Source organism: Pecten maximus, chromosome 1 (assembly GCF_902652985.1).
Source record: "Pecten maximus chromosome 1, xPecMax1.1, whole genome shotgun sequence".
NCBI classification, from domain to species: Eukaryota; Metazoa; Mollusca; class Bivalvia; order Pectinida; family Pectinidae; genus Pecten; species Pecten maximus.
The window spans coordinates 39,585,782-39,598,298 of NC_047015.1; the positions used below are offsets into that span (position 1 = coordinate 39,585,782).

Genomic DNA, 12,517 nt, shown 5'->3' on the forward strand with positions numbered 1-12,517 from the left:
GCGGGGCCAAAAAGGGCCAAATTAGCTGAAATTTCTTGACCCTGGGTGACATGTTTGCCACTGGGGAGGGGTATACTTAACTATAGTTTATAAAGGGAAATCCTATTTTGGACTATCATTGTTTTCTATTGGAATTCATTCCAACTTTGTTAACATTATTAGCATGAAATGAGAGCTTGATGGTATGCACATGTTGGCTCTGACTGGCCCCCTTTGCTGCTGAGCGGGGCAAAAAAAGGTCAAATTAACTGTAATCTTTCAAAACTCATGTGACCGTTAAGGCACACGGGCTTCTTGTCGATTTTGGGTCATACGAACGTGTAAAGCCTATGTGGGTATATGATATCATCACCAATACTGCCTCTAGAAATGTAAATACAAAAATACATACTTTTACGTTTATTTTGTTCAATTTATAGCACGTCATTGATAATGCTCCGGATATTCATATATATGTTTGATAGATATTAAATCCTCAGTTTAGCAAGTATCAAATCTATTGCGATGTGATTTATTTTGTTGCCACTTTCCATTTCTTCTCCATTTCCGTGAAGACGTGTTGTCCGAACGGGTTCCTAGCCCAGACGAAAGTGGGTCAAGGTGTCTTGACGGAGTCATTATTATCTGATCTGTGACGTATTTTGGGTTATTGTTTCCATCCGGCGACCTTAATCGGTAAAGAGATACTGCAGTTTCAGTCTTGGATGTTTGCTTTAGCACTTCGACACAATTTGTAGTTGTTACTGGGATTATATTATCTGGATTGGATTGAACATTTGTTTCACTTTTAATAACATTGTCTGACTTATCTCCCGATGCTATTCCAGCGTCTTGATCTGAATAGGCACTCTTTGGTCGAATATTGTTAATACTATTATAGAAGATATCAGAAATGCCTCTTTCTGGAGTGTCCAACAGCCCATTGATGAGCCGTAGTCTGTCCTGGTCTCCACTTATGTGTAAGTCACGATCGAACCGAATCTTAGAACTGTCGTCAGACCTGGTTCGTGTGTGTCGTTTCTTTTTGTAGACTTTCTTTCGTCCAGTGTATACATCAACGGTGGGTAAAGGTGTGGTGATTGGTTCAATGATCTGTTTTAGTTCATTAGCAACTGCTACGTCAAGTTCTAGTCGACGTGGTTTTAAAGATGATTCCTGTTCATCTGTAGACATATCTAGGGGACCTCTTGGTGTCGTGTCTGATTTCTCAATGGCTCTGTTTGATCTAGGAAGGATTTCATGTTCCGATTCTCTAGCATTTAATGCATCGGCAATGGATTTAAGTGAAAATGAACTCTCGTTTTCTTTTCCCGTGTTATCAGGTCGAGCATGCCTCGAGTCTAAAGCTGTGTTGATCGGTTGAGAATATTTCATTTGTTTCTTGGATTCCGGATACTCCCAGGGGTCGTGCTTAAAATTTGTTGCCGGTGAGCTATTTAACGACTCCACAGTATACGGCATATTCCCGCCATAGGGCATACATTCTGAACCTACATCTTCATCTAGAGAGGACACGGACTGTAAGCTCATTTGGCTCTTTGACCGGATATTTGAGGTCGTACTTAGGTCACCAGTACTTGTGGTGCAAGTACTATATGAATCTGCAAAATTTGTCTGAATCGACAGTGTTGGAAATAAATTGCAATGGCACGACAATTCTTTACGTGACCAACTCTGTAGCTTATCAGCAAGACCGTTGTATTTACTGTCAGCCAATGCATTCCGCAGCTGTAGAATTTGTTCATCCCTCTTTGAAGATTGGTCTATTTGTGAGAAAACATATTTCCAGAATTCTTTACGTACTTTTGGTAGACTATGGTCCGAATAAGACAAGAAGGTATTTAAGTATTCCATGTCTATGATGAAATGACTACACAGTTTGTCAGCCACACGTCGAATATCAACATCACGTTTGATAACACATATTAGGCATTCCGATGACCTAGGACCTTCATCCAGTTTCGTGGAATAAGCTTTTTGGATTTTTTCATGAACATGAGTATTTTCACCTTGAAGTCTTTTCATGAATTTAGCAAATGTCTGCCTATCCCTTGTATAAATGGCATATATGAGTTTCCGTATCCTTGTTTTTGTATCTTTCTGGTAGCGTATGTCAGAAGCCTCGCCTTCTGTCAGACAGCTATCCTCCTGTAGTTCGTCGATGAGCGTAGTCCCATCTATTGCAAGCTGCTTGACAATGTACTCGAGATGTTCCTGTAGGCACTCCCTGTGTATACCCTCAGTTCCACTAACATCACCGTCACCATCTGCAAAGGAGAAAAGAGATACAGCCAGTATATCTACAAATCAGTAAGTGTTTTTGTTTATAAAGAAAGTGTATCTGTTTAAAGTATCTATCAATACTGCGCTGTGGCGAATTGAATCGGTAACATGTTATTTGTATGAACAAATGTTAAGCTTTACTACATTTCAATATCTGCGGCGGATTCTCACACATATTTAGATTTTGTCCATTCTGTGTTGATAAATTCGCTTATTTTGTAACCAAAGTCAGGTATGGTTCTATGAATCTAGACATTTGTCACTTGTGCTGAAAATGTTAACGCCGTTTTCTTCTATGCTAATCAATAAAGTGATACAATGTATATAGACACGTTAGTTTGTCATTTATATTGGAACATTTTCATCAAAGCATTAACCAAGATTTCAAGAGGAATGTAAGTGCTAATGGAAAAATGGTCCCAAATTCTGTAATTGTTCACAGCAGTATCCTCGTATGGTAATAAATAATGTAACGAGCATATACCTCTGAAGTAAGCAACTAGTGGATATACAATTTATGATTCTGATCTATTTGCCAAATTGTAGTTTTTTAGCCAGAGTGAAATATGATTTAATTCCATAGCTACGTACGCGGTATTAATGAACTTAAGTACCTGTGCGTGTAGGACCTGGATGTGACCGATGATGTCGCGACACAGACGGGGAAAAGATATTGTTCTCAATGCGATGGTTGAGTACATGAAGGAGAGTCTTGATACTGCCGAGGGTCGTCGTGAACTCTCCGCCTATCCTCGCTATATTTACACTATTGCTTCTTGTGGCGTCCTGAATCTGTTTTTGATTTTCCAAAATAGCCTGAAATAAACATTAAATTAGACATTTTTTTCTGTCAAATTATAAACACTTCCATTGCATAACTCTTGTACACATCTTAAAAACGAATAGAAGTAACAGGCTGGTGGAAGTTTTATGACAATGTTCAAATGTCATTGATATTGCACTAGCCACAGGGACTAGGCACGATTTCCCAACCCACGGTCCATGTTATATATATAATGATTACTAGCTCACCTGGACCGAAGCTCCGATGAGCTTATGCCATGGCGCGGTTTTCGTCCATCTTTACTCGCTCAACATCCTTTTGGAGTGCATTCACCGAATTATTGCGTCAAAATATCTTCGTCGCCTATAGGAGACGAATTTTAAAGTATTTTTCTTTTTTACCTATAAATCAACATTAAATCTCACTGCGCATGTGCTATTTTAGCGACGGAATGAACGGAAATAAAAACAGATTTTGAAATTCTGATCGATTTGTGCCGTGCACCCCACAAGTTGACAAACAAACACTGCACCCCACTAGTCGACCTTGGCCGTTCGTCCGCCCGTCCGTCGATCCGTCGTCGGTCAACATTTGCTTTAAATCGCTACTAGTCATAAATTACTTAGTGGATTTAAACCGAATTTGGCCAGAAAGATCCTTCGGGGAACGGGAACAGATTTTGCATAAGTGGTGACTCTTGACCCCCAAGGGACCAGAGCGGCCTGAGGGGGGAATAGAGGTAATTCCTTTAAATTGCTACTAGTCAAAGTTTTTGATGGATTTGAACCCAATTTGGTCTTAAACATTGTTGGACTAAGGTGAACAGATTTTACATAACTGGTGACTGATCTCAAGGGACCAGAAGGGCGGTACCCAATAGGGGAAATAGAGATAATGCTTTTAAATCGCTACTAGTCATAAGGTTATTGATGGATTTGAACCCAATTTGGTCCGAACCATCCTTGGGGTAAGGGGAGCAGATTTTGCATAAATGGTGACTCTGACCTCCTAGGGGCCAGAGTGACGGGGCCCTATAATGGAAATAGAGGTAATTCATTTAAATCGCTACTAATCATAAGGTTATTGATGGATTTGAACCCACTTTGGTCAGAACCATCCTTGGGGTAAGGGGAACAGATTTTGCATCGATGGCGACTGATTCCCAGGGGCCAGAAGGGCAGCTACCAATAGGGGAAATAAAGGTAATGCTTTTAAATCGCTACTTGTAATGAAATTATGAATGGATTTGAACCCAATTTAGTCAGAAACATCTTTGGGGGAAGGTGAACAGATTTTGCATCAATTGTGACTGACCCCAAATGTGCCAAAGGGGCGGGGCCCAATAGGAAAATAAATGTAATTCCTCTAAATCGCTACTAGTCATAAAGTGTTTGATGGATTTGAACCCAATTAAGCTATAAACATCATTGGCAGAAGGGGGGGGGGGGGGGGGGGGGGGGGGGGGGGGGGACATATTTTGCATAAGTGACTCTGATGCCCTAGGGGCCAGAGGGGCGGGGCCCAATAAGGGAAATACAGGTTATACTTTTAAATCGCTACTAGTCATAAAGTTACGAATGGATTTGAACCCAATTTAGTCAGAAACATCCATGGGGAAGGGGAACAGATTTTGCATCAATGGTGACTGACCCCAAGGGGCCAAAGGGACGGGGCCCAATAGTGGAAATAAAGGTATTACATTTAAATCGCTACTGGTCATAAATTAAAGTTATTGATGGATTTGAATCCAATTTGGTCAGAACCATCCTTGGGGTAAGGGGAACAGATTTTGTATCGATAGTGACTGATCCCCAGGGGCCAGAAGTGCAGGGTCCAATAGGGGAAATCAAGGTTATGCTTTTAAATCGCTACTTGTAATAAAGTTATGAATGGATTCGAACTCAATAAAGGTTATTCCTTTGAATCGCTACTAATCAAAGTTATAAATGGATTTGAACCTAATTTGCTCTTAAACATTGTTGGGGTAAGGGGAATAGATTTTGCATAAATGATAACCCTGACCCCCATGGGGCCAAAGGAGCGGGGCCCAATATATGATATAGAGGTTATTCCTTTAAATCGCTATTTGTCAAAAAGTCCTGCATCAATTTGAACCAAATTTGGTCAGAAAGATTCTAATGGGAACAAACAGATTTTGCATAAATGGTGGCTGTGACCCTCCTGAGGCCTTAGGGGCGGGGCAAAATATGGGAAGTAGAGGTTATTCCTTTAAATAGATACTAGTCATAATGTTATGCACGGATTTGAACCCAATTTGCTCAGAAACATCCTTGGAGTAGGGGGAATAGATTTTGCATAAACGGTGACTCTGACTCCCAAGGGGACATAGCCCGATAGAGGAGAAAGAGGTAAATCCTTTCAATCGCTACTTGTCATAAAGTTACGAATGGATTTGAACCCAATTTGGTCAGAAACCTTACTAACAACTATCCTCCTGTAGTTCGTCTAAGCGAAATCATGACTAAGTATAGTTAACCTTAGTCAAGGGTATTTACGTTAATTCTTTTAAGTAATAGACTATGTGGTTATAACAGCTGAAAATAAATATGTTCTCATAGACATAATTTTAATGTATCCCCTCTTCAGACATTGTTACAATGTAAAACGTTTTTCAGATAATACTAGTAATATATAAATGAACATGTATGCATGAAATATATTGTATAAATGAAAATTATTTTAAATTTATTGAATAATAATATGTAGTTTATGATACATAGGGTACAATGCACTTTTAATTTGATTAAGACACTGCAGTTATAAACAAGAGATCCCAGAGGGATCTTGGCGCCCACCATTGAATGTTCTTCATAGGTTCCATGTCAGATTGATCTTTTCTCTACTTTTCTCTTCTTCTAAGTCTTACTAATCTGTGTAAATTCAGAAGAAACCTCTAGTACTTTTCAAACAAGGGAAACCTATATGTAAAAGTTAAGATTAAGGCACCAAATGGAACCTATATATGGAATTTGAGAAAGATTCCTTCAGTACTTTCTGAGAAATAGCGATAACAAACTTCAATTGTCAAAATCCAAGATGGCTGCCTATCGGCCATGTTGTTTTCCGATTGGTCTCAAAATACAATATGCATAACTAGGCACCTTGGGGAACCTACATATGAAATTTCAGGAAGATCCCTTCATTAGTTTCTTAGAAATAGCAATAACCAGTTTCAATTTTCGAAATCCAAGATGGCTGCCTGTCGGCCATGTTGTTTTCTGATTAGTCTCAAAATACAATATGCATAACCAGGCACCAAGGGGAACCTACATATGAAATTTCAGGAAGATCCCTTCAGTGCTTTCTGAGAATTATCGATAACAAACTTCAATTGTCAAAATCCAAGATGGCTGCCTGTCGGCCATGTTGTTTTCTGATTGGTCTCAAAATGCAATATGCATAACTAAGCACCAAGAGGAACCTACCTATGAAATTTGAGAAAGATCCCTTCAGGACTTTCTCAGAAATAGCGATAACAAACTTCAATGGTCAAAATCCAAGATGGCTGCCTGTCGGCCATGTTGTTTTCCGATCAGTCCCAAAATGCTATATGCATTACTAGGAACCAAGGTGAACCTACATATGAAATTTGAGAAAGATCCTTCAGTACTTTCTCAGAAATAGCGATAACAAACTTCAATTGTCAAATCCAGATGGATGCCTGACGGCCATCTGTTTTCCGATCGGTCCCAAAATGCTATATGCATAACAAGCACCAAGAGGAACCTACCTATGAAATTTGACGAAAGATTCCTTCAGTACTTTCTCAGAAATAGCGATAACAAACTTCAATGGTCAAATCCAAGATGGCTGCTGTCGGCATGTGTTTCCGATCAATCCCAAAATGCAATATGCATAACTAGGCACCAAGGGGAATCTACATATGAAATTTGAGGGGGAACTTTCTTTCCGCCCCAAAAAAATACCTGCTTAACAAAAATTTCCCCACTATTGCCTTCCTTTTTAAACTTTTTCCTAAATCTTTTTTTTGATTTTCCAAATACTGAAAAAAAATTTAAATTTAGACTTTTTTTCTGTAAAATATAAACATTTCCCATTGCTAACCTGTACACATCTTAAAAAGAATAGAAGTAAAGGCTGGTGGAAGTTTATGACAATGTTCAAATGTCATTGATATTGCACTAGCCACAGGGACTAGGCACGATTTCCCAACCCACGGTCCATGTTATATATATAATGATTACTAGCTCACCTGGACCGAAGCTCCGATGAGCTTATGCCATGGCGCGGTTTTCGTCCATCTTTACTCGCTCAACATCCTTTTGGAGTGCATTCACCGAATTATTGCGTCAAAATATCTTCGTCGCCTATAGGAGACGAATTTTAAAGTATTTTTTTTACCTATAAATCAACATTAAATCTCACTGCGCATGTGCTATTTTAGCGACGGAATGAACGGAAATAAAAACAGATTTTGAAATTCTGATCGATTTGTGCCGTGCACCCCACGAGTTGACAAACAAACACTGCACCCCACTAGTCGACCTTGGCCGTTCGTCCGCCCGTCCGTCCATCCGTCGTCGGTCAACATTTGCTTTAAATCGCTACTAGTCATAAATTACTTAGTGGATTTAAACCGAATTTGGCCAGAAAGATCCTTCGGGGAACGGGAACAGATTTTGCATAAGTGGTGACTCTTGACCCCCAAGGAGCCAGAGCGGCCTGGGGGGGGGGGGGGGGGGGGGGGGGGGGGGGGGGGGGGGGGGGGGGTAGAGGTAATTCCTTTAAATTGCTACTAGTCAAAGTTTTTGATGGAACCCAATTTGGTCTTAAACATTGTTGGACTAAGGGGAACAGATTTTACATAACTGGTGACTGATCTCAAGGAGCCAGAAGGGCGGTACCCAATAGGGGAAATAGAGGTAATGCTTTTAAATCGCTACTAGTCATAAGGTTATTGATGGATTTGAACCCAATTTGGTCAGAACCATCCTTGGGGTAAGGGGAGCAGATTTTGCATAAATGGTGACTCTGACCTCCTAGGGGCCAGAGTGGCGGGGCCCTATAATGGAAATAGAAGTAATTCATTTAAATCGCTACTAATTATAAGGTTATTGATGGATTTGAACCCACTTTGGTCAGAACCATCTTTGGGGTAAGGGGAACAGATTTTGCATCGATAGCGACTGATTCCCAGGGGCCAGAAGGGCAGCTACCAATAGGGGAAATAAAGGTAATGCTTTTAAATCGCTACTTGTAATAAAATTATGAATGGATTTGAACCCAATTTAGTCAGAAACATCTTTGGGGGAAGGTGAACAGATTTTGCATCAATTGTGACTGACCCCAAAAGTGCCAAAGGGGCGGGGCCCAATAGGAAAATAAATGTAATTCCTCTAAATCGCTACTAGTCATAAAGTGTTTGATGGATTTGAACCCAATTAAGCTATAAACATCATTGGCAGAAGGGGAACATATTTTGCATAAATGGTGACTCTGATGCCCTAGGGGCCAGAGGGGCGGGGCCCAATAAGGGAAATACAAGTTATACTTTTAAATCGCTACTAGTCATAAAGTTACGAATGGATTTGAACCCAATTTAGTCAGAAACATCCATGGGGAAGGGGAACAGATTTTGCATCAATGGTGACTGACCCCAAGGGGCCAAAGGGACGGGGCCCAATAGTGGAAATAAAGGTATTACATTTAAATCGCTACTAGTCATAAATTAAAGTTATTGATGGATTTGAACCCAATTTGGTCAGAACCATCCTTGGGGTAAGGGGAACAGATTTTGCATCGATAGTGACTGATCCCCAGGGGCCAGAAGTGCAGGGTCCAATAGGGGAAATAAAGGTTATGCTTTTAAATCGCTACTTGTAATAAAGTTATGAATGGATTCGAACTCAATAAAGGTTATTCCTTTGAATCGCTACTAATCAAAGTTATGAATGGATTTGAACCTAATTTGCTCTTAAACATTGTTAGGGTAAGGGGAATAGATTTTGCATAAATGATAACCCTGACCCCCATGGGGCCAAAGGAGCGGGGCCCAATATATGATATAGAGGTTATTCCTTTAAATCGCTACTTGTCAAAAAGTCCTGCATCGATTTGAACCAAATTTGGTCAGAAAGATTCTAATAGGAACAAACAGATTTTGCATAAATGGTGGCTGTGACCCTCCTGAGGCCTCAGGGGCGGGGCCAAATATGGGAAGTAGAGGTTTTTCCTTTAAATAGATACTAGTCATAATGTTATGCATGGATTTGAACCCAACTTGCTCAGAAACATCCTTGGAGTAAGGGGAATAGATTTTGCATAAACGGTGACTCTGACTCCCAAGGGGACAGATCCCGGTAGAGGAGAAAGAGGTAAATCGCTACTTGTCATAAAGTTACGAATGGATTTGAACCCAATTTGGTCAGAAACCTTACTAACAACTATCCTACTGTAGTTCGTCTAAGCGAAATCATGACTGTAAGTATAGTTAACCTTAGTCAAGGGTATTTACGTTAATTATTTTAAGTAATAGACTATGTGGTTATAACAGCTGAAAATAAATATGTTCTCATAGACATAATTTTAATGTATCCCCTCTTCAGACATTGTTACAATGTAAAACGTTTTTCAGATAATACTAGTAATATATAAATGAACATGTATGCATAAAATATATTGTATAAATGAAAATTATTTTAAATTTATTGAATAATAATATGTAGTTTATGATACATAGGGTACAATGCACTTTTAATTTGATTAAGACACTGCAGTTATAAAAAAGAAATATTTCCAGTTTTCATGGTTTACCAATAAACCAATAACTAATGTTTATCATATATACCTAATATGTTCTTAAGATTATCTTTCAACTTTCCAATCATCAATCTGTAATCAGTAACATGTGCACAAGTGACACATCTAGGAGACTCCAGTACCAAACAGAAAAAGTCAGCTACAAAATTAATATCTGGTAAGTTCAATTTACCAATTATGATCCATGATAAACTGTTCCAACGACAAGACAAAAAAAAAATGCTTGTCCGATATATTGTTAGCATTATATCAAATCATATTACGTTTTTTTTTTTAAACATACGCTTTTACATCAATTCACCAACGGTTATTCTGCTTGGGGAAAAGAATGTGAACGTACGTACCGGTATCAAAACATGTTTGAATCATAACCATAATTGAAATGAGATTTATAGTGACATACGACTCGAGGGTTAATGTTCATAGAATGTGTAAGCGTTTACTTTCTTTGAACATTATAGATTATATTGTAAGAGGCAAAAAGTTGTTTACTGTCTCCTTCGGTAGACATTGTGTACATACAAATGTATTATATAAACTATGGTGGCATATTTCTGTCATCGAGTTGCCGCCTTACGACTTAAATATGTCCCTTATAGATATTTTGTTGAAAACTGCTTCAATTTATCCAGCATGTTAAATGTTAAAATTTTATTTTGATGAGGCCAGAATGTAAAATACATACTGACAAATATGTCACTGAATGGACAACCTACATGTGTATGTGTTTAGTTTGTAGCGATAACAGGCCAGTACGTATAGTTATATTATATGTTACACACATGTATGTACTTGCAACGATATGAGTGTTTGTGTTTAGGATATAACAGACAATGAGTCTAGGACTTTGTTGAGTTCTACAGTCATTCTACTTTACATTGTTTTCAATTCACAAAAAAACATATTATGATGGTAACAATAGGATGAATTACCATTCATTACTTCCTGGTCCGAAAGTTATTACACATACCTTGAGATACGAGGTGACTTCGGCCATTGTGAAAAATGTGGTGTTTTTACACTACATCCCATGCATTCTTTGTCCTTAATCTGAAAAAGTTAAGTTAAGCGGAACTATTGGTTCATATATGTCAATGTATAGCAACAACCAAAGGGCAAGTAATGTCTCCGTTTGTGTAGAGTGACCTACATTTAAAAAAAAACACAAAAAAAACACGAATTAACGGAAAACCATTACGTCACCTATTTAACACTTATATATATACATGTAGATTTATTTTCGAAATTAACGAATTAAGTCTTACAATCATACTTGATTTTATAACTTCATGTTATTGGATTATTACATTATTTTATCGTCGACTAAATCATTACATCAAACACAAACACATACAAACACGTGTCGTTCACACGTATACATCCTGATATCGCCTCTACTTTAGTCTCCCGGATAGGTTTTAGTTACATGTATGCCATGTCGTCATAGAAATATAGGTATTTGTGTGTTATCTGTTAGGTATCATGGCGGCCATTTTGTACAGAATTTAAAATATACATTGCACGTGGTATGTCCAAAATAACCTATAATATATACGTAAATATAACTACTTTGTTTTAGTGTTGCTTCACAATGATAAACAATGTTAACCTCAGTCTTGCCCCACAAAACATTTATACATGTGTATAGCTCAGTGACTAAACAAATACCGTAATGTAAAATTAAATGATTACAAACGTGTAACGAGGCATTCAAGAAAAGATCTAGACATTTTATATGGCATGCATATGATTCTAACATACATACCTAAGTTTACTTTATGAACAGTGGACTCGTATGTCGTCTATACTGTTTAGTGGGCAAAACGTTTACTTACCTGGCTGTCCGATATAGACTGGTGAATATTTATCCATTAGGAGTTTATATATCAAATCTATTTATAGACTTCCGGGTTAAATGGAAAAACCCCATTGGTATGGAACAGAGAAGTATTATTAACGAATTTCAATCCATTGACGTCACATATCCTCATCTTCGCTAGCCAAGGCTTCTGATTACGTTTCACTCCACGAACCAGAAGCCTTGGCTAGCGAAGATGACAAAACACATACAAACGCGTATTGAAGGGATTTGTTATTTTGAAACGACCAAAAGAGATCTTACAATCACTTCAATGCAGATAAGTTCTTAAGGAATAAAAAGGGGTAGAATAAATCTGAAATTTTACAAAAAGTGGTGACTTTATAAAAACATATTTGATAAGATAAAAACTTTTTTTCTAGAAGTAACTGTTATGTATATCGGAACTCTTAATGTAGAAGAACATCGATGGTTGCCATCATAAATATACACAAATTTCCAACAGTTGGATGGTAAAATATGGCTATGTCCGTACAATATTATCTACATGGTATGTTATATAATACTATATACATGGAATTTTTATACAAAACTATTTACTGGATATGTTTATAAATATTATTAATAATATGTTATTAATATATTACAGGAATGTTGAATACTATTTTTACATGGATATGTTATATAATACTATTACAAGTATGGTTTATATACAATGGTAATATTTAAAGAAGGCCTGTTGTTTTCCGATACAAATGTGACGCAATGATCCTCGGTACTTCTCAGAAATAGCGATAACAAACTTCAATGTCAAAATCCAAGATGGCTGC

General features: G+C 38.0%; 1 protein-coding gene across 2 annotated transcripts; it reads right to left on the reverse strand.

The window, feature by feature from the left end:
* Positions 1-384: 384 nt before the first annotated feature.
* Positions 385-11,738, reverse strand: LOC117333342. Of its 2 annotated transcripts, none has more exons than XM_033892603.1 (4): positions 11,634-11,738; positions 10,839-10,918; positions 2,898-3,099; positions 385-2,267 (listed from the first exon to the last, which is right to left on the reverse strand). In XM_033892603.1, the coding sequence occupies exons 2-4, from the start codon at positions 10,863-10,865 to the stop codon at positions 481-483; spliced, it is 2,016 nt and encodes a 671-aa protein (XP_033748494.1). In that variant the 5' UTR covers positions 10,866-10,918; positions 11,634-11,738; the 3' UTR covers positions 385-480. The 2 variants fall into 2 exon arrangements, with proteins under 2 accessions (XP_033748494.1, XP_033748501.1); XM_033892610.1 differs by having other exon boundaries at positions 11,704-11,734.
* Between the last annotated feature and the right edge of the window lie 779 nt (positions 11,739-12,517).

Bases quoted from the DNA above. Each gene is read 5' to 3' on its own strand.
- LOC117333342 (XM_033892603.1), bottom strand. From the start codon at position 10,865: ATGGCCGAAGTCACCTCGTATCTCAAG. The intron at 3,100-10,838 runs GTATGTGTAATA...TGTTTATTTCAG, and splicing joins AAGTCACCTCGTATCTCAAG to GCTATTTTGGAAAATCAAAA. The intron at 2,268-2,897 runs GTACTTAAGTTC...TCTCCTTTGCAG, and splicing joins TCCAGGTCCTACACGCACAG to ATGGTGACGGTGATGTTAGT.